The sequence below is a fragment of the Vidua macroura genome, chromosome 3 (assembly GCF_024509145.1).
Source record: "Vidua macroura isolate BioBank_ID:100142 chromosome 3, ASM2450914v1, whole genome shotgun sequence".
Lineage (NCBI taxonomy): Eukaryota > Metazoa > Chordata > Aves > Passeriformes > Viduidae > Vidua > Vidua macroura.
Window position 1 is genome coordinate 7,120,302 of NC_071573.1, and position 23,265 is coordinate 7,143,566.

A 23,265-nucleotide genomic window follows, 5' to 3' on the forward strand; every position below is an offset into this window, starting at 1 on the left:
TTGTCCTGGTTTCAACAAGTAGCTTTTGTTTACCAGTGATCTTGTTGGTCTTAATACACCTCTTACCTTGCTTTCATTAGGAAAGGATGTATTGTACATGTTAAATTCAAGGTTACTTCTGTGTCACATAGTCCTTTTTGGCAGCATTTTTGAAAGAGATTTTTCATGTGCTCCTGGTAGTTTATGATAATGAAGCATTTAAATGAATATTTCAAACATCTAGTGTGCTTTTTGTTCAAATGGTTAGATTTAGACCCATTGTGAGCTCTTCTTTAACTTCTGAAATTATGAAACTTGGTATACTGTATGCCTCAAAGGCTTAGGAATGAAAGAGAGGATTTGTTCTCCATCTGTTATGGCTGTTGCTATTCACTTGCCAATCATTATAAGTCGTTAAAAAGTGTTCTATTTTACACCATATCAGTGCATTAATCCTTTATTTTGAAGTCATTTACAGAGTGGAATGAATCGCCTCCAGTAGATCTATAGTTTTGAGGTGCAGTAGTAGCTGTCAGGAGTCATTGAGAATTCAGGTGAGAGACAAGGCTGCCATGATACACAGCATTTGTACACTCACGTTTTGAAATCTCAGTAAGGTTTTAAAAATAACATAAAGCTTATCCACTGAAGAAATAAAACTTGCCTCATTTCTTACAGTATGCAAATACAACAAATGCCGTACCTCCTTTGGAGAACACTACTTCCTCTGTTAATGTTTTATATTAGCTAACAAAAAGTATTTTCCTGAAGGTTTTTGTCAGAATGCAAAAAAGGCTATCTAAGTTAAGGTTCAGATCAGTTAGCAAAATGCAATTGTCAGTGGTTCCTTCTTGAGATTTGAGTAGATTGCTTTGCATTTTTCCCCTAAAAGGACAGCAGGTTTGCATCTTTGAAGGAAGCTTTATTTTTTGTTAGTAGTTGGCAAAACTGTGCTAATTCCCTTTCACTGACTCAATGGGCCGTAATTTTTAAAAATACTCAAATGTGGCAGCAACTGCAATCTGCCAAGAATGCCATAATGTATTGTAGTCTAGATTACATAGTACAGTGCAAGAGATTCCTCCCTTCTGAATTTTTCAATTCACTTTTTGCTGAACATACAAAAAAAAGTGACGGGAACTTTACCCTTCAGTCAATATTTGGGATGTCTGTCTTGGCTATGAAATAGGATTTCAGTATTCTTGTTTTTTAGGAGATATGATAATTCTTTTGCCCTTGATATTAGGGACTGATGCCAGATTATAGATATGTCTATATAGATTGCTTTTATTTAATTTATTTTTAAAGGACATTTCCCTTTGATCCATATGGTACCTGTTTCCTGTGACTATATTTCTGGATTTCTACTCTTGTCATCTTGTCCTTTCCCCTTCTTTTGTGTCTATCCTCTTTTTCAACCTACCTTTTTAAAGAGTGCTGTGATCTTGTTTGGCATCTGTATGTGTGATTCATTATTGTGTATGATTCAAATTGAGGTCATTGTATTGCAATTACAGCTGAAGCTTTTGGTGTTCTCTTATGTTGTCCTTTAAAGCAGTTTAATTACTGTACTGGGCTATTGCAAGTTGGAATGACTTGTTCATTTTCATTTTGTTATTAAAATTGTGAAATGAACTGTAGTTTCATTACATGTAATATAAGGATGGGTAATATAAAACATGGGCATTTCCTGTCTATCTTCTGGCTTTCAATCATTTCACTAGAAATGATTGAATTTAGAGAATTTGGACCAATTCAAGCCATTGACTTGTATAATTATACAGTTTTTATATCTGTATTTTTATATGCTGATCTTGTATAATATTAATGATAGAATTGGAGTATATTTTTTAGATGAGATCTATTTTACTGGAATTAGAATAAAGGGAAGATGTTTTCATAAGAAAAGTTCAGTTTCCCCAGCTGAGTTTACCTGCTTTACAAAAGAATAGTATCAAAAATTCTAGTCACTGTATGATGGACACCAGTTGCTAATGCTATTTGTGCCAGCTTAACGCACCAATTATTTTATGCTTTGGGTACACAAAATCAAACTGATAGTTTTTAAAGGGCACTCTATCCTGTCTTTTTGTAATATCCTCAAATGTTTGCCTTGAGATCAAATGGAATATATTTTTTATGATTTCTGACCTTTTAATAGGCCTTTAATTTGCATTAAAAGCATCACATAAGTGATAGCTTGTATTTTCTTTAACTGACCTTGCAATACCTAGCACATAATGTCTGGGAAAGAAGGTAAGGTGATCACACCTTCATCAATTTCCAGAAAAGTAATTATAAACTCTGTTCTCAAAATAAAATGTATGGAAAATAATTTGCTAATTATTTCCCAGTGGAAATGAGTATTTAAAGTTAAATTCAGAACTGTTGCTCTGACTTACATTTGTTATGCTGAAGTGAATTGTGGAAGGGCTCTAAAACTTGTCTGATACTGCCTTCTGAACAACTTATATTTGCTGGACTAGTAAGGAAAGTTTAATTTGCTTTTCTTGAGAAGACTTCTTTGAAATGGTGTTTTTTTTTTTCCTGCCACGTCTTTCAAAATCATAGTCATAACTCTCTGTAAATCTCTTCGGTTTAAAATAGTAGTTTCCTATGTAATGAATAATTGTCATGTTGTCTGTCATCTTTGATTTTTTTCTTGAGCTGTCTGATCCTGGTTTGTCTGCTCAGTGTGTGCTGGAGCTAGTTCTATTTAACAGTGATCCTTGCTAGAAACAGTGGGGGACTGGTTCTCATGTTGGTGGATGTTGATGGAGCATTTGACCCTGGGATGTATAGGAAACTATTTCCTTATTTATGTAGTGTGGAAGTAAGGATTTAAATATAATAAAAATGCTTCTACCGAGGATGTGATGGAAGCAGTGGTACTGGGAGGGGAGAGAAATTGTAGGGGTTTTTGGGAGGTGGTCCTGGTGCACATTTTTGGGCTTAATCATGTTTTATGGTTTTTTTAAATGTATTAACTGGTGGAGTTTGCTGGTATTAAAGGTAATTTTTCTAGAAGAGCATCTGAGACAGGATTGAGTGAGACTAAGGATAACAGGAGAGTCGTTCATGGTAAATAGTTTGCAATTCAAAGGACTTAATACACTGTGGAAGAGGAGGAGGATGTCATGAGACTTTACTGTCATGAGATGCTACATCTGCATGAAAGACTCATGAATCTGGAAGGATTAGATAGATATTATGTGCAGAGAGTGGAAAAGAGGGGTGTACCTGGTGCTGGCAAAATTCTATACACACTGGGAACACACCATGGAAGTCAGCAAAGAAGATGACCTTGAGAAGGGGCGTGCTAAACCCTGGGATATGGTGAGCTTGGTCATCTCCTGGGGGGAAATGGTTGGAGTTTGGCATAGTATAACCACAGTATAGAGAATAGATACCACTGCTGCCAGTATCAATGAATAAAGGCTGGAGAAGGAAAATTATTATTTCAGCTGAATGTCAATAGAGATGAAAAGTGCTCTAGTATAAACTGGCTATTACCAAGACCAAATATTTGCAATAATTTTGCATTATATAATGGATGAGAGACTGAATGTAGTCTATAAAATTACTTGTTACAGTGTTTGGGCACAGCACTTGTGACACAGGAGGTCACTTTTCAGTTGTTTCTCCTCATGTTGGAAAAATGTTGCTGGCATTTCAGGCAGAGGTAAAATTCTTCAGGTTTTCCTTTAATTACAGAACCAATCAAATCAGCTTTCTTGTGTTTTTTGGGGCTTACTGGCAGCTTTACTAATTTTTTTCTCCACTTGCCTCTTAATACTGTGAATGCAACTTCAGTAGTTGTCTGTCACGTTTATAAATATAATAATTACCATGCAATGCAGTTGAAAATTCACAGGAGCAGTCATTCTGTTTATGTAGCATTTTGAGAAGAATTATATCTAGAATTATTCTAATAATTTATATTATGTAAACAGAAACAGAAGTCTGTCTGCAGTATATTCCTCTTATATCCTGCAATTTTGAATCCATTCGAAGTCTGCATTAGGACTATACCACCCAAATGATTGGGAATAAGCTCCATGTGTTATGAGTTATGGTTTATTCAGCTGCACTCAATTTTAGAGTATAAAACAGGGCAAGCAGATAGCAATCCTTCTCCAGAAAACACCACATGCTTTCTGTGTCTGTGATTCTTGAAGTTAGGGAACCCCAAGCAATGGATACCCTGTGTCTTTGTCCACAAGTACCTCTTTTCCTTTTCTCATCTTTTTTCCAGGTAATTTCTTGCAGCCATGTAAATTATTGGTGTCTGCAGTGTCCTTGTATTTAAGAACAAGGGGTTGCTCTTTGGTTTGGAACTCCTGACAATTTTCTTTTCTACTTCCTCATATAAGAAACATCAAGTGAGCACCGCTTGTTTGGGAATTTCCCCCCTTGGGTTTTTTGCACATTCACCACAGTCCTGCCCACACTTTTATCTCGTTTTCTCTGTGGAAGGTTTAACTCTGGAAACTCAAATAGTGTAGCCCTCTTAGAGCACATATCTGAACTGGGTTTGAAGTGGGTTTGTCTATATTGCCATATATTCTTTGCTGTAATCCAGCAGTACTGCCGTCAGCTTCCCGTGTTTGTCCAGAACCTCTGCAATGGAACTGTGATTTTAAGTCACCTAATTTTCTATAGTCCTCTAATAGTGAATATATCCATTTCTGACTTCAGTGAGAGAAGTTTTGAATTTTCACTCATGCTGATTATGGCAGCTGAGGCTGCTTCACCCTATTTCCTCTCTCTGTTTGCATAGTCTCTTTAATATGTATCTGCTGGGTTTGGAAATAAATTTTTTCAGGAGCATCTGCATTCTGAACACTGGAATATTTTTACTTTTAAGTATGAAACATTTGTTTCCAGTGACTTAAAGGAAATGCAAAGTGAATTGAATACATAACTGGAGGAAGACCAATTAAGAACTGCACTTGTGTACAGTTTACATCTATACATTTTATAGAGGACTCAATGTTAGTGCCAGGCCATTGAGTATGGTCAGGCATTTTTGTGAACTTGGGATATAATAGCATATTTTCAATAAAATCAAATGCACCCAAAGTACTTGTTAGCGTAAGAATTTTCTCATACATAGTCTGGTTAAATATTAATGCCAAGACTTTTGTCATTGCATGTTTTTGTACATAATTTTAAAATTTGGTATTATGTGGGTTTTCTTCATAATTTAAATGTAGAAATATGAACATCATGCTGGCTAAGTAAATTGTCATGTTTTACTGCAAGTAAAATATGCAGTCATGTTTTACTGCAAGTCTGTACAGTGTACTCTCAGGACTGTGTACCAGCAGCTATCTGTTCAATATTTAAATAAAGGAATTGCATTTTTGCATTGGAAAGTTTGACAAAAATTGAACTCTCCTGAGAGGTACTGTTCACTGCAGTGCACTAATTACATGTAGTCTTTAATATGTGCTGGGACAATAGCAGCATAATATTCTTCTCTACTATTAGATTGGTAAAGGAATGTTAGAAATGCCTTTTGGACTTACTTTCCTTTTTAATTTAATTCAGTATCTTGTTGGCCAAAAAAAGTGAAGTTGTGTGTTTCTATTTTTGTGTGTACATTCAAAGAGATCCATTTAAAGACATCCTGTGTGTCACAGTAGTGGTCTTGATAATGGGTAGTTGTATATGATGATGATGAACTTTTCAGCTCAAGTGAGTACTTCAGTCACAGATTTGTTCTTAAACTAGCAGATCATATCTCAGTTTAGTGGTGCCACTGTGTCAGTTAATACAATAAACTTACTACATCAGTACAGAAGAAATGAGTTTTCACAAAAGCTTTTATATCTTTCATGTAAATGTAAATGAATTTACCGTATCAGTCTAGTTCTGATAGCTGAGTCAGAGCTGAATTCAAAAAGATGAGAATTTAAATATACTATATAATCCCTTTATTTTAACTTTGACTTAAATATGTAGTTTTTTGTATTCTGTCTCAGAGTTACTTTCTGAGTTTCTACTCTTCAAGTGAGTCCATTTGATCTAATAGCTGCCAAAGAAGAAAAAACTTTTTCTGCTCCTATCACAGTGGTCACTTGTACCAACCAAAGTGCTCCTTTGTGGAAAATAACTAGGCTTGCTTTATATTCCCCAGCTTGTGAACACATCTTAAATACTGAGGGAGTATGTGTATACTTTTCTATTCAAGGATAGTTCAAGCTAAGAAGCATGTGGGTACATTCAGCTTTTTTCAACTGCATCTTGAGATTTTCATAAATTTTCTGAATTAGTAATTTTTAATAGGGACAGTGACCTTTCATGCTCTTGTAATTTGAGTTATGGATTCACCACTTAAGATTATGTAGCACAAATGGAAGTGAATCAAATAGTGGATTAAAGCTAATAATTTCTCTGCCCCGTAACAGCTTACAGACCTTCAATTTATTTCAAAAGAGGTCTGTCCTTCTTCAAAAACATTATTCCTATGCTGTCGAGGATGAAAGGGACAGTTTGACTACTTATTTTGGCTCTTTTTCTTTTCCTTCTCTCACTGTTAGAGAACAGAGTAATAAAGATTTATTGTTGGTGATGTTTCTGTGATTTCATTTTGGGGCAGAAGTGCACAGTTTGGCTTTTGGAGGCATCTTTGCAGAAGCTTTTGAATTTGGAATTAAACTTGAACCTAGTGATTAAATTAAACTTAAACCTAGTACCTTAATCAGGTATCTGATTAAGATTCAGGTTGTTTTAGTAAATTGTATCTGAAGATAAGAGGCTATTTACAGCCCGTTTTAAGTTAAAAAATATTATAGTTAATCACAGTTACTATCTGCTGCATTTCTTATAAAATTTCCATTAACAGGATGCATTCTCCTTGTGAACGGTAGTCATGTACAAAATGCAACTCTAGAAACTCAATTAATTTGTGTTCTTTAATTTTAGATCTGAATAAAAAAGCAATCCATCTGTTTTAAGTCACAATTATACATGATTAATTTCTTATTATAATAAGAATATGTTGAATATTGAAAGACTGGAAAATAAAGAATCATATTGTTTCTTTATTCTTAATTATTTGTGAGCTATTTTTCTCACCCAGTGATAAGTTTTTGTCTCCTGGGATGTTTATTTTTTCCTCTGTCAGGGACATTGGCAAATGCTTTGTTTTGCTGTGGAAAAAATATTCAGTTTTTAATATTTTATCAATTCCATTGGGCTGAAGGTGCTAGCAGTAACTGATCACCAGTCCTCAGGGTCTTGTCTTCTTCCTTGTCATGTGGGATCATTATAAATTATGTATAACAGTAGATGCTACTCAGTAAATATCTAATATGTGATAGCTATTTTTGGCTGAAATTACTTTTTCACTTGAACAATTAATTAAGCTGTATTTTTTAGGTTTATGATGTGACTCTTCTATAATAGGAACAAATATCTGGGTGCATTGTAAATGTCTGAGCTGCACATGAATCACAGCTTATTTTTTTCTTTCTGAATGCTGGAGAACTTTTTAATTCATCTGTGACCAGAGTAACGTTTCCCAGTTTTGTTTTGCAGAATCTTACATATTGTGTCATCATCTCATCTTGCCCAGATGTATCCATACTTGAAATTTTTGGACAGCATCAATATTGACAATGTTTTTTTTCTGCAGGGAAATGAGATTTTACATCTGCTTTCTTCTTTAGACTTGCAAGTTGCTGTATTTGGGAAAATACATATAGCAATCTATGTATTGTTTTTTCTTACAAACAGTGTGGTGTCTTTTTGGCTCTGGAGAAGGCATTTGATGACATGGAAAAGGAGTAGTTATGCAGCTGTCACAAAACTTATTTTCCATTTCTATTAGCACTAGGAGAAAAGTGTGCTCCTTGAAATACACAGGAATACTTGCTGACATTGCCTCTGCTTCATGGATTGTCAGGGCTTAGCCCTTTTACACAGAAAAAACACATTTGTCTTGAAAGATTGTGTGTGTGTGGAGACATTCACAATTTCTATTGTTGTAATCTTCCAGGCCTAGAAGCCAATAGGATTCTGTTTCAACTTGAAAATTGAACTTTTTAAATACTAAAATAGATTTCAAAGCTATAATTACCTTTTTTTATTGCATAGACTATTGTGTACTACACAATACATTACTTTATCCAAGGCTGAAATCTCCCACTTGAAGTCCTGCTGAATGGTGCTTCAACCTATAGATGTCTGTACAGTGTGGCCCAAAGGAATTTTGAAGAATTGAAATTATGTGCTGTGAATATTTCTTACATTTATTTACTACTGGCAGTGTTTCTCTTCCATTGCATGATATTTCAGCTGCTTAGGTTTACTGAATTGTCAGGGGTCTGGCGTTTTTATTCTGCAAGGTTCAGCTTATTGAAAGGACTGCTGAAAGGTTTTCAGTTTTCTGTTCTTTAGCTGTACTGAATGCTGAGGAGTTTGAAATTCTCCTTACCATTGTGAAAGGTAGCACATAGCTTGCTTTCAGACAACTTGACTTTGTTACATTCTTAATTATGTTCCTTCTGTGGTATAGTTCAGCTGTTTGTCTGGTTTCCTTCAAATAACGCCTTCACAGATTTCCTCAACAGTAAGCTTAGAATGCTTAATAAAAGTAAAGAAGTCATGTTTAAAATGTAAAATCAAAAAAATTCTAAAAAATTGCTCTTCATTTTGTGTGATATTACACGGAAGAAGTTACATTAAATGTGGTTTAGAAAGAGACGGAAGAGGGGTATTTCTTGCACATCCTAATAAATAGACTTTTGTCTTTTATAGGAACAAACTTTGGCTCTGAGGAAGGAAGGGATAGGTGTTGTGTTAGATTCTGAGCTGCCTCATCTCATTGGCATTGATGACGATCTTCTCAGTACTGGTATCATCTTGTACCACTTGAAGGTAAATACACATCTGAGTTTCTGTAGCCTTTACATGCCTTGTGATTCTTTTCAGTAGAAAAATTACAGTATTGATTTGCTATCTATATATAGTGCTCATTACATTACTATGGTAAGAAAACTCTTCATGCTTGTCTGCTGCAGTAAGAAAAGCTCTTAAGAGGTTGAAAATGATGAAATTAAAGTATCTGTTTAGGTTTATCCTGAGAGTCAACTGGTTACCCAGCTATAAGTGTTTCATATTTTTATCTGTGTGTTTTGGTTTGTTATTAACAATGTTATAAAGCTTGACCTTAAAAGCTAAATCTAGATTGTCTCAAAACTATAAAGGTTATGCACTGGACAGTTAAAACTTGAATTTGCTTAAAATGGTATAAAATAAAGACTGTGAAAGCATTTTGAAAATGCTACATGATTCCTTTTTTTCATGTATGTTTAAATATATATTTCATTCTGGTTGCCCTGAGAAAGTGGAAGGATAAATTATATTCTTGTGGGGGAGATAAGGAGATTCCAACTGGAAATAATGTGTATTTCTCTCTTAATTAGGAGGGCCAAACATACGTTGGCCGAGAAGATGCTACAACAGAACAGGACATTGGTATGGAATTTGGCATTTTTATATTCTTTCTTCTTCCAGTATCCTAATATGTGAACTAAGCTTCATACGTTTTTTTCCCTTTTTCAGTTAGTTGTTCTGTGGTTTGTGTATTTTAATTTTTAGAAAATCTGAAAGCTGAATTGCATGTGATTTGCTTCAAAGAGCATGCCTTCTAGCATAGCTTGTGGGCTTTAAGTATGTTCATATACCTGTTACTAATTGATTTCTTTCTTCTCTTGAAATAGCATCATGTAAAAATACTGTCCTTTTTTGTATAGTACCTGTCGCAATTACTGAAAAATCATTCTCTTAACCTTTGTACAATGACAGCATTGTTAGACTATTATAAGTAAGATAGTCTTGGGACTTCAGATTTGAGTTTAAAAAAATTCTGAAAATTGGTAAAAATCTACTGGTTTTTCTGTTGATTTCTTACCAATGCAACTAACTGCCAGATCTGGACTGTCCTATCACATAAGCTTTACATAAGTTCCTGGAAGGCAGTTTCATTAAGTAAACTGCATCCTTTAACTCTTGGGTGAGAATCTGAGAATCAAATAACTTGGTTTGGTAAATTTTCATGGGCCAAAAGTTGTCTGGATTTAAATTACTCTAATAAATTCCATGAAATTACCAAACTTGTGATGCCTTGTGGTATTAATACCCATAATCACACATTATTTGAAGGAAAAATGGAAAGTAGCATAACTGATTGATAAAAGCCCTGAATGTCATTGGACTTAAGAACTTCAGCCATCCTTTTGTCTAAAATGACATCTTCTATCCTGTCTTTTCAGATTTAAGCATGATTGCCCTAAGGTCTGCAAGTTTTCATTATTTCCTTGTGAAACTGGTTAAAGCATCTCTTTCTACAAATATGTGAATTGTACTTTTCTGTTTTTTATTGGAAAGAAAAGAGCATTTGCTAATCAAGCATCAAAGCACAGGAATAAAGACCATTACACACAAAAAAAAAAAAAAAAAGCAAAACCAACCCAGCACACTTCTTTCCACTAGAATAAAACAATAAATATTTAAGGCATGCAGGATGTGATAAAGGGAGAAAACATTGTCCAGAGTAAAGAGAAGATATACTCTCTGATATGTAGTGCAATGTGTTCTTAATAAATTATTATTAGCATGTTAATCTTACTAGTTGTGAGGAGTCTAATTATGTTATCTTATTTCTTTGTGTTTAGTTCTTCATGGCCTTGATCTGGAAAGTGAGCATTGCATCTTTGAAAATCTCAATGGTACTGTGAACCTCATCCCACTGAATGGAGCACAGTGTTCTGTGAATGGCATTCAGATTACAGAACCCACACACCTCAACCAAGGTATTACCTAGCATAATGTCATTGTTTAGGCAACCTCTTTGCTTCTTCCTGGCAGCAACACTGTAAAAAATCTGCATGTTTATAAATGGATTATTGTTTGATTAGTTTTAATTTAATGTCTTCTCAACTACAATCCAAAACCACCAGGAAAACCTCATAGTGTTTTTGTTGTCAAAGAATTGCCATATAGTGAAAAGAGAATTAATTTTTAATTTCAACCACTTCTGTCTTGGTTTGAAAGACAGGTGTCTGCCAAGGAAGGCAGGAACCTCCTTTGGAATGGAAAATATGATCCCCTTCCCTCTGATATATTAGTATAACTTTGAAATTACGGGGCTTTCATGCAAAGATATGGGGAAAGGAATGACAGCTCTTTAGCAGTACGTACAGGGATAACAAGGCAGACAAACAAGGCCAGCAGCAGCACAGACGCAGTCCCAGCCTCTCGGGGCTGCAGGCACTTTCCCCTGCGGTGCAGTTCCGGGCACAGCCGGCAGGGGCGCTGCTGGCTCCCGGCCGGGCAGGGCGGGTGCGATGATTCCCCCGCGCCTGCAGGGGGCGCTGCGGAGCGAGCTCGGCCGCGTCTCCCTCACGCGGCAATGGCGGGCGGGCCGGGTGGCAAAAATGGGCTGCAGCAGGAACCTCGGAGAGGTTGCTGGAACAGCAACAGCTGGGGTAGCAAGCAAGAGGTAGCAGAAACTCGGCAGCTGTAGCAGGGGCCGCAGGGTGTCCCGGCAGGCAGGTAGTGTGAGTTAGAGTGCAGTGAAAAAGCCTAAGGCAGTGGCAGAAGGCAGCGGATCTGGGCATTGGCAGTTGGGCTCCTCTGCCGCACACAGCCGGAAAAATGCGCTTTCCCAGGAGGGGTCGGTCCCGGTCTTTTCCCCTGAGGCACCCGAACAAATCCTTTTCAAGTGAGGCAGGGTGCCAATAAGGTCCTAGCTCAATAGCTGCTCTCAGGAGCAAAGGCTCACTCACCTGTGGCAGGAGAAACCAGGCAGGGCTGGGGTCCAGCAGTGGCAATGAATTCTCCCCCACCTCAGGCAGGAGATCGACTTTTTCCTCTGAAGCTGAGAGAGCAAGAGAGCTAGGAGATGCACCCAGGCCCCCTTTTCCCCAGCCAAATTCTTTGGTATCTCTCTCTGCTCCTCCAAGAGAAACCTCAGATAGGAGAAGTACAGTACCCTCTTCCCCTGAGCTTGGCAACTGCTTTTGTCTCTTAAGTACCAGTTGTTATTGTTTCTTAGCAACAAAATGGGAGAAAATTTCTTAAGAGAAAGAAACAAAAGGAAAAATCCTAAACCCCAACAACCTAATAATCTTGGTTATGATTTGATAGTTACCGTTTGATTCTGTAAGTTTTTACACAAAGTGAACTCCATGCCAGATTGCTGTTATGTTAAAAGAAAAATAATATAGATATTTACAGGACTAAAAGAATGCCAGAGACACCCCTGCCCCTCTCCCCAAGTTTCAGGTTAGTCCTACTTAATACTACTGCCAAATTCTCTTGTACAACAGGAGATTGAGCTTGAGTATCTGTTTGCTGCAGCTATAGGAAATGACAAAAAGGCGGATGCTAACCCTTAGGAGGTTTAGAGAACTACAATTTTAATGTAAAAGCTTTAAGATCTGGAAATTAAGAAGCAGCCAGGACAGCTGAGAACAAAGATACATTGTGTTGGCCTGGAAAGGACTGACTGACAAGTGAGCTGGTGAGTGCTGCAGGAGAACTGCTCGATGTTTTATCTTCCAGGAGCGCCCAGAATATCTTCCCATTTAGCAAGGAACTGAAAAAACCTTGTTTAGGAGTGAGGCTGTGACACAGCTCAGCTGCTGAAAAACAATCTCACATTGCTTCTCTGAAAAGAAGATTTCAGTGAAAGCTTAGGATAAGAAAAGTAGAATGCAGTGTTAAACAAGGGGATTCTTGCATCCTTTGTGAACTCTAACAAATACTCTATAAAGGCTGCTTGCAGAAAGCAAGGTGTAGAGAGATAGCATTGACTCATTTTTTTAGAGTGCCTATTTCTTCATGCAAAGAGAGAGGCATATGTGCTTGTTACAGGGGGGAAAAAAATAAAAGCCCAGCCTCCTTGGTCTTAGGTTTGAGTAAATCTAAGCATAAATTCCTAACAACAGAAACATTGACATTAATAGCAAATAACACTGTAAACAGTAAAAACTGAGTTGTGATGAATCATCTTTACTTTATCCTGCAGCATTTTACAGGTAGAAAATATTCAGTGTGCCTCAGAAAAAAGTAAGAGTTTGGATGCTATTTCCCTCTTTCAGATGCATATTACAACTTGATTTTTGTCCTGCTAAAAGTGGAGACATTACTTTTTTCCCTCATAAATTTCTTTAGACAAAAATTTGCAACTCAAAGGGGAAAGGGTTGCTAGGGTTGCTAAGTTGTGAAAACCAGCTGCCTAAGCTGACCTTTGTGTGTAAGGAGACTGTCTGAGAGGAAGGTGACATTAGGTGTACAAAACTAATGAAATCACTAGTTCAAGGACTCGTGTGGAATCTATTTATCCCAGCTGTGTTAGCATTTAGTCTCACAGCATGAATTGACAGGGTCCTTAAATACCTGCTTTTAGGTAACACTGATTAACTGCTGATGTATTTAAATGTTTCCGTTCATCATTAATAGCTATTCATTTGAAAATGTGTTAAATTTTTAGACCATAATGGAGTTCAAAAATAATAAGAGGCATGGCAATTAATTGCCACTTCCTTCTATGGATTTCTTTGATCATTTGCAAATTCTGGCTAATGTGGTGTTTTTGTAAAGGTAACGGAGTTAACATTCACAATTACAGTCTGTCATTTACCTTAAATATATCCTCACCTCAGAACACATTTTCAGGGGTTTGGGCCAAACTGTCAACCCTTCTGTTATTATTCTGATAACCCTAGGAGTTATTCAAATGACCCATCATTTAGGACTGACTCTCATGTGCTTCCTGTCAAGTCTCTCTCTCCTGTCTTCCTTGAAATTTATGAAGATAGGGACACATATCTGTAACTATTAATTCTGAAAATCTAATTAATTTGTTTACATTGCTTCCACCTAGTGAAGTGGTCAGAAATGTTTGCAATTAATTACTTTCATCTTCACTTGAAAGCAGGTGAAAGAATTTCTTACAGATTTATGAAAGGTAATTATTTTTGAGATTTGACTGAGGTAAACTGCAAATGTAATCCAAAATTGAGGTATTGTGTAGAAAGCAAGAAGTGATTGTAGTGCTTTTTGCCATTTATTTGCTAAGACTTTATTACCTAATTTGAGTTGATATTCCTAATTAAGCTCATTTTAAGAGAAGTATTCCTTGCTAAGGACATCATGTCATTATCAGATGGTAAGAATTTGTAGTGATGAGTTTAAGAACAGTTTTTTCATAAGTGTAACAGAGTCCTTTATAAAACTGCTTTGTACTGACTGACAGATAAATGCTTGATTCTGAGGTGGTGAACTTGGAAGACTTCCATGTTATGACAGTAGTGAGACATCACTCCTTATAACAATATACTTCTTGGTAGGGAAGTATTAATCTTGGTACCATTGTCTTTAAAATACAATAAGAATTGCTCAGAATCTCTTTATTTGTGACTATACCTTAACTGATTAAACATAATAATTGATGTGCATTGACCAAAATGGATTATTCAAAGTTCTTCCATCAGAAAAATAACTGTTGGGTATTAAAGCCTAATAATCCTGTTTTGAATAACAATAAGCTTCATTGTTCCACGTGGAGAAGAAAAATGTGAGAGTGCAAATAATGGAAATCTGGAGCTTTTAGAGTAGCTGGATTCAAACCTGACCAGTGATCAGTAGCAGATGGACAAGTTTGTTCTTGGTCACATTTATGGATGTTCCTGTTAAATCTACATCTGCTGGTGGCTTCCAAAGCAGTACTGTTAAAGAGTATATAGATCAAATTGGGGCAGCTGCTTCCTCTCCCTATGCTTATTCTTTAACTGAACTCCATGAACATGATTGACCTTGAGTCAGTCATTTTCATGCAGTGGGTGAACATGTGTGGGTTTCAGTTTTGTTTAAGTAGGAAGAGGAAGGAATAACTGAATGCATCGGTTAAGGTAGCTGTGACTATGCATGGTTAAACACTTGTCAAAATGCATTTTCATTTAGTTCTTGCTTAATGGAAGTCTTTGCTTACACATTGCATGTCTCAAAAATTACCTGGTACTTCCAGCTGCAGAATGTTGTCAGTTAGTGGTGTGTGTTTTTTTCATCAGGTGCTGTTATATTACTTGGAAGAACCAATATGTTTCGCTTTAACCACCCTAAAGAAGCTGCTAAGCTAAGAGAGAAAAGAAAGGTGAGATGAAATCAGTGTTTGGTAAAACTTTTCACAACTTTATTTCTAGTATAGACATGTCTTGACTGTTGTAGGATGCCTTTTTTCATTCTCTTCATGTGCTTTACTTAATATTTCATCAAAGTAAGAGTTTTTAAGAATGTCTAATACTTTTATTTTATGGTCTGTTGTTAGAGTGGACTGCTATCTTCCTTCAGCTTGTCTATGACTGATCTTTCTAAATCTTGTGAGAATTTGTCAGCAGTTATGCTTTATAATCCAGGGTGAGTATATTCTAAAATACAGTTGCTGTAATTCCAGTCATTCTTCATTTTAGCTGTTTGAAATGTTGCAGAAGCATTATGACAAAAGCAGTTCAGCAAAATAATGACATGGCAAATTTTATGTTTGTATTTTTTTCAGAATTACAAGTTAACTATTTTTCCTGAGAAAAATGCATTTTGAATTGAAAATTAAGATTTCTTGAGTTCATATAATACCAATACAAGCATAAAAAGGCTGAGAAATTAATGTCTTGTGTTCTCTTGAGTAAGTGGCCAAATTAAAATATGTAAAAAAAGTTTTATTATGCAGTTACAATGACATAGAATGCTTATGGTAGAGAAACTGTTTTTAGGGATTTTTTCACTGTCCCTAAAGTGACTTACAGAGAATTGGTGGTGTTTTGTTCTAATTTTTTTTCAATAGCTAGGGCCTGTGTTTTGAGTATGAGACGAGGAGATTTAACACCTATGTGCTTTTGAAAAATTGACTGTAAATTGAATTATATCCTTGGATAGTGCAGCTTTATTCCCAAGTTTTACTTGGGAATCTCTCTTTATCTTTTAGGAAGATTGGACAGGTAATAATAACTTCTAGTTAAAGGATGTCTGAAAGACAGGGAGTGTGTTTAATAACACTGCTTCAAATGTGACTGTTAGTCTTTTGCTACTGAGCTAGTTACAGAGATCTCAAGATTGTGAACTGGTTGCTAATAAATGACATTCTATTTTCAGATAGGGATGATAAAGAAGATAAAAAAAACCCCATAATATAAGCATACTTTTCTATTTCTTCAGCTTTTAAAACAAGGAATCTAAAAACTTTCAGTGACAGTTTCTAGTATTATGTTTTTTGTGAGTTGGGGTCCTGGCTGTTGTTACCTCTGGTTATTGTTGAGCTATCCTGGGCTTTTCCCTGACTGATAATGTTATTCTGCTATAATATTGTTACAAATACTTGTATTATACTGGATCGTACTGACCTTAACTCTGCAGTCAGCATAGAGTAGGACAGATTGTTTCAGCATTGCCTCACTAGTCTCTCAGATTTACAGCAAAATGTAATGGCATGGACAAGGCCCAGTTGAAGGTGTGCTTAAAAATTATTTCCCAGCCGAAGCAGTCTTACTGTCTTCAGATAATGCCAAATTCATGCCTTACAGAAAGGAGTTTTCCTTTTATTAAAAAAGCCCACCAGAAACAGAGAGAATATGGAGAGTTACTTGATTGTCTGGTAGATGATGGAATAGATTGCAAGTTCTTCTGCTTATTTTTTTTTCTTATCAGTTTGCATCTTGCCTTGCTTTTCTGGAAATCAAACAGTATGGATAATATTATTAGATTGTTAATGTACACAGCAATTTTTCAAAACACTGCCATTTTTCCCATTTAACATTTCTTGTGAATTTTCCTTTCTTGGATATGATTGAGAGAGTACTCTTGCTCTTGAAATTGTGAATAACATTAGGTGAAATACTCATAATGTTCCTGAACACTTAATGCCTATGTTTTATTAAACTAAAAACTGTAAGCAGAGGGTTAATTATTGATATTCTCCCACTAGTCTGCATTCAGTTTATATTTATGAACTGTCTTGGATGAATAGCTATTTTTTTTTCTGCTTAATTTGTGAGCACAAGAAAGGATTATGCTTAAGGCTCATAATACATAAGGAATGCCAGGTCACTTGTTTGTGAGCAGTAAAAACTATCTGAAGTTGTTTTGTACTCACTGTAATGTGCATGTTTTTCTGAGTGAGGAAGTTTCTGAATCATAGAATCATGTGGGTTGGAAGGTGTTGCAGCAGAGGCAGACAGAGACACCTGTTTCTTTGTGTACTATGCCGAACCTTTACTGCACACAGCTCATATTTATATGGCTATCAGAAGGCACCATGTTCAATTTCAGTTGGTCAGCAATTCATTGCAATGCAGTTCATTGGTTGGTCATGGCTAGTGTACATGTCCATCAAAACTTTCTTCTCTAACGATGTTTACATACTTGTCGCCTGGGTAAAGAACAATTTCTCACAGATAAGAGCCTTTCTCCTCACAGGTACAATCTGTTCCCAAAAGAATAGAGTGATATGTAAGTTGATTCTCACTGTTACAATTCCTTTCTCAAGGGAACTTATCAGGCTAGCTGTTGGCTGTACTTAGCCAAAGTAGCAAGGCCTGAACCATGATTTTGTAAGGCGTTTCTTTTGTAAGGTTTTACCTATATGTGACAGGAAGGGATCTTTAAAAGTCACCTAATTCCAACTTCCCCTGCCCATGAGCAGGGACATCTTTGCCTAGACCAGGTTGCTCAGAGCGCCATCCAGCCTGATTTGAATGTTTCCAGGCACAGGGCATCTACCACCTCTCTGGGTAATTTTAATTTGTGCTACCTTCATTGTAAAAAACTTCTTTAAATCTATTCTGAATCTACCTTCTTTCAGTGTATAACCTTTACCCCTTGTCCTATTGCAGCAACTTGTCCTATTGCTGCAAAATCTGTCCCCATCCCCTTTCAAGTACTGAAAGAGTGAAGCGAGCTCTCCCTGGAGCCTTCTTTTCTCCAGGCTGAACAACGCCACTTCTCAGCCTGTCTGCATAGGAGAGGTGCTCAGCCCTCTGAGCATCTTTGTGGCCCTCGACTGGACTTGCTTCAACAGTTCCATGTCCTTGCTGTCCTGGGACCCCAGAGCTGGGCACAGCACTCCAGGTGGGGTCTCACCTGAGCAGAGCCTTGGGACAGAACCACCTCCCTGGATCACTACCCATACTGCTATGGATGCAGCCCAGGACACATTTCATATAATTGAGACCATACATAAGAATATACATGGTTCATGCCATGTGGAGGTGAGTGTTGTCCTAATAGATCAGTGATTTTAAAATACCAAACACCTGTGTGTCCACTTCCCCCCCCCCCCCCAAAAAAAAAAAACCAAAAAACAAACCCATCAAAAAAACCCCAACCCTGCAAAAAACTTCAAACCTCAAATGTTACTGTTCTGTCTGCTTTTATACTGCTGCAAAGGCAGCCTCTGAAGGTTGCACTGCTGTCTACCTGAGCCCTACAAATCAGTAGAAGAAAGCACCTTCTGTAATTGATGCATCTTTATGGACAGCAGTTAGGCAACAGCAGCTTTTCAGCTTAGGCTGGGGTACCCTGACAATTTAAAATATGTTTATGTTGATGCTAATGCTGTTTTTTTGACATTTCCTCTTCAAACAACACAGGAATTTTTCTGATTGTGTTTTGAATAAAGCAGACTCCAAACCCTCTACTTGCAGCTAAGAATACTGCCAAGCAAGTGGTGTGCTATAGTGGTTATTCTTCTTAGTGGTGACTATGTTCAGCCTGGATGAAACATTCAATAAATCATCTTTCTGATTATCAAAGGCAGGGTAATTGTACCCAAGGAATGGGGTGGAGCATCTTGCATTCTGGAAAAGTGCAGAATGAAAAAGAATATCCTACACTAAATCTAGTTTGTTGGGGATTGTTTATTTTTTTGTTTTATCAGGAGCAATACTATGACCTTTTCCTACAACAGATTGGAGTATCATTTTCTCTCAACATGGTGTTATACTGCTGACCACCAGTGCGGGCCACGATTCAGTAGCTGGCCCCTTGGGGTTTTTTCTGTGCAGTTTTTGTGGCTGACTAGCATTCTGTCTGTTGTTAATTTAGCCTTTCCTTCCAATTTCAGTATTAATAACCTAAAGAGGTAGCTAAATTTGCAACTTTTGTAGGTTGCAATAAAGATTCTGGTAAGATCTAGCATCTTTAGCAATCAATGGCAGAAGAGCCTGTGGGGTATTACTTCAGTTGTGAAAGCAACATGGTGGATCTTTCTTTCTGGATATTTTCCATGTGAAAACCAGCATTGTCCTTAATAGTGTTTTCAGATGGATGGTCTTTTCTTGTGTATGCCTTTTTGTTTGGCCGTTGATTTCCTATATGTGGGAAACTCTTTTGCATAAAATTTTGGCTTAATGTGCAAAATTCTTTTTTCTACTTCTTCTCAGTCTTTGTCTTTAATCTAGTGTCATGGAACGCTGCTTCAGATAATGAGCTTTGGATAAAATAGAATTTTGCATGTAGATTTATGTAGATTTCATTTGTGGACCTTTTCTTAGCTACATGATACTGTAACTGTAAAACTACTGATGAGAAACCTTGGTGTTGTCATGAGTTTATGTCATGATCTGGTTACTAAAGTTCTTAGAAGTGCCTCTGCCTGAATTAAGGTGCAAATGAGACCATATGCCAGTGACAATAGTATGGGTTTTATTTGATAGTAAATATAAGATAGAGAGAAAGAGAAAGAAAGAAATAAAAAATAGGGGGGGGGGGGGACGGGACAAAAAGGGCTTGACAGAGACAGAATAAGGAAAATATCACCACTCCATGAATCTCAACGATGATCTGTTGGTCCTCTCCAGCTGGTGGTCTTGCTGGTGAAGGTCCCCAAAAAGCGCAGAATCCAGTGGATTAATATGCACTCAGGCTAGATAGGAAAACTCAGGCACCTCCCTGTTGTGGGGAAGTTTGCCATTGTCTTTGTTGCATCATGTGCAGTCCTGTGGTGCAAGGCTTCAGGAGTGACTCTGGGGGGAAGCACTTTGCAGGGTTTTTGATGGATTACCCCCCCCCTAGCTGCCTGCCATGAGAATGTCCTGTGGATGTGGCCTGTGGGACTGGGGGTTCCACATCTGGGCCAGTTTGTGTAAGGGAGGATGGGTGTTCAGTGCCTCTAACCAGAGGATACATCCGAAACCTCCTCCACCCACCCCCACATAATTTCCGGGGGGGGAGTCTGTGTAAACCTGGCTTCTGCTGGCAAACTCAGCCAGCGAAGAATATCTGCTGCGTTTGGCTTTTTTTGTGGATGCATTCCTCTCCTTCAGCTTCGTTTGTTTTTCCCAGGCCTGAGATGATTGAAGAATGGGTTTTCCCTTTATCTAATCTTAGTGCTTTAACTTACAGTCCAAAGTCCCAATCAGGTATCTTCAGGGAGGCTTCTTTGGTTGTAGCTTCTTTATGCAGTTTTTGTTATAACAAGCAACATTTTTAATCAATGTTTGAGGCATGAACTACTTCAGCCTCTGACAGTTTAGTATGGGGGGTTTGGTTTGTTATTTTTTTTAACTGATCTCATTAATTGGCATGCTGAACGGCATTGTAACATCTGTAGTCCTGCCAGTACTCAGTCTTTACAAACAGATGTAGTATCAGATTGCACTTTTGTGCTGTGCAAATAAAGCTACTGTAGTACTGTGCGGATAGAACTGACTTCATTTCCCTGCAGCTTATCTACACTGCTGTTATCACTAGATATGACACACTTTCCAGGAAAATGGTGTCTATTTAATTCAACACTGATCAGATTAAGTTCCTTTGTGGTAGATCTACAAAAGAAGAAAAAGTAGATTCTAGTCTTTAATATCTGTGTGTTTCTTTTTAATTTCAAGCTAATATGCTTTTTCTATTCACAGCAGTGCTCACATGAATAAAGGAGTTAGAGGTTATGTGAAAAAGATTTTTATTAGGATAGACTAAACACAAAAACATCAGTCTTGCATGCGTGCTTTGTAAAACTGACAGTGATTTGTTATAACCTCTGTGGTTTTAATGTTTTTCTTTTGTGATGCTGAGGTTTTTTGGTAGCAGCTTTTTAAAGAAGCAAGGTTCCTTCAGTCAGTTACCTGTCCTGCCTCTCCAAATTCTCTTCTGTCCTGAAATAACTTTGAGCCCACAATGAGATTGAAGCAAATATTCCAGAGGTTTCAAATATATTTAGTTCCTAAATATATTAAGATTATAGGCAGCCAGCTAAGGAAGACTAAGGAAACATTCTTAGCCCTGCAGAAGAAAGGCTGCACTTAGAGAATGGAGACACTGTGAATAACCTCATTGTTGGAGAGCCTTCATTGGAGCTCAGACCACCTTAGGCGTCTCCAGGTAGCAGACACTCTTGTCTTCACAGAAGTATTTAGTGGTCTGCAATGCATTTTTAAAACACCTCGATGTTGTGTTTGGAGGTTGTTGACTGGAGTGGTAATGATCTGTATTTTACTTTGGAGAAGAACCATTTTCACTGAAGAAAGAACCAGATTTGCACAATTCACTCCTTTTTCCTGAACAACTTTTTGGGCACCTCCAGCTTCATTTCAGTCTAAGGTAAAACTGATTGTCATAACACCACTGTTAAAGGTTTTAGGGACAATTCTTCAAAGAGAAGATCACAGAATTTTTAATCACCGATCTGTTTTTATACCAGACTGATTGCTGTGATGGTTCATTTTCTCTGTATTAGATCTCAGTCAAAAGTTAGTTACCATTTTTACGCTTATAAAAAATATATCTGCCAACATGTGTTTTATAGGACAGTCAAAACACCAAAAGGCTTTGCTCTGAGTTTTGCATGTTATGTTAGCTGATCTAACATTTTCCTTCATTGTGGCTTAACAAAGCATGGGAAGACAGTCAAATTGCTCTTTGCCACCTGTCTAAGGAAAGATGGTCTACATCAAATAGTGCCCAAAGGAAACCTGCGTTTCCACAAGCCAGAGCTATATTCCCCAGGGTTTATATTATTTTGGACTGAAATAATTATGACATTTTATCAGCCAAGCCCTAGGGAAGAAGTGATAGCTAAAAGCTCTGAATTTCAGATAGCAGATCACAGCCAAAGGGAGAAATTTTGTGGTATAGCTTTAATTAAAAAAAAGGGGAAATAAAACCCAAAGCACATGTTAACCCCTGGATTAAGTTTTTGCTTCCTGAAAGCCCCCAAGATTGCTGCTTGTTCCCTTTCAGCACTCTCTGGATTTTGCATCCACTTTGTGGATTTCTGCAGCATTGCTGCTGCACCAGTTGTGATCAAATTAAAAATACTAAATTATTGTCATCTATCCTTGTGCTGTAAAGTGCCCACCTTAGTTTAATGCAAATGTGATGGGACTCTTGGTGAGACAGTTACATGAAAGCTGGAATGCCTGGATCTGGGTATAAAAATCTACATTGGCTAATCACTTAGGGATTGTAGAAGACAGTTTTTGAAATGAATTAGTGAGAAATATGGGAAATGAAATACGGAATTTGTAAAAGTAGTAATTCTCCCTTATTGCAGCCATTAGAAAGATGCTTCTTGAACATGCAGGAATCACGTTTTTTTACAATACCTTTGTAAATTTACATTATTAGTGTAATATTTGCGTATTTCCAAGGGCAATTTCTTTTTGTTGTATGCATTTATATGACTTGAAAAAGAAATACTAAAGATTCCTTATTTTTAGAAACCTATGTATATAATTGTGGTGACGATGTCTTAAGCTGCAGTTTTTGATAAACTTGAAGTTAACTTGTGCAGTCTTGCATTTTTTTTCAATATTTATGGACTGTTTCACTAACCTGCATATCCTTATGCTGTAACAAGCCTGAAATAACTGAATGTGTGTGTATTTGGTTGAGTAATTTAATCCATATATAGGTTCTTTCTGCTTTTTTAGTATTTGTTATTAAAATTTTTCATAAATAAAAGATAAATATTTCATACGAAATGAAGAAAAATACTTGTGTACACCTGTAATGAAAGCTGATATAAAACAATTACATAAACTACTCTCCCATGCTTATTTAGAACCTTGTCAAACTAAATGCATTAAAATCTCAACATCTTTTAAATGAATGGGTTTGAATTGTGTTCTGTGCTTGAATATGCTGTTTGGGGCTGTTTTTCAACCCCCACTGATTACATCCTAGGAATGTTTGGGATTTTCTTCTTTTTCTTGGAAGGAAATGGCAGAACTATTAGCACACACTGCTGTAATTTTGCAGCCCTTTCCCTTCTCAGAAATGGAT

At 36.9% G+C, this 23,265-nt stretch overlaps 1 protein-coding gene across 11 annotated transcripts in view; it reads left to right on the forward strand.

Annotated features, from left to right (window-relative positions):
* KIF16B (kinesin family member 16B) overlaps nucleotides 1–23,265 on the forward strand; it is a 141,911-nt gene that overhangs the window by 52,560 nt on the left and 66,086 nt on the right. For all 11 annotated transcript variants that reach the window (XR_008436381.1, XR_008436382.1, XR_008436384.1 and 8 more), the window contains exons 13-17: nucleotides 8,746–8,865; nucleotides 9,414–9,465; nucleotides 10,665–10,802; nucleotides 15,066–15,148; nucleotides 15,323–15,411. Coding sequence is in view for 4 of the 11 variants with exons in the window: in XM_053973913.1 (XP_053829888.1) it covers nucleotides 8,746–8,865; nucleotides 9,414–9,465; nucleotides 10,665–10,802; nucleotides 15,066–15,148; nucleotides 15,323–15,411 (482 nt within the window). In the remaining 7 variants the exon portion in view is untranslated. The remainder of the gene's footprint in view (nucleotides 1–8,745; nucleotides 8,866–9,413; nucleotides 9,466–10,664; nucleotides 10,803–15,065; nucleotides 15,149–15,322; nucleotides 15,412–23,265) is intronic.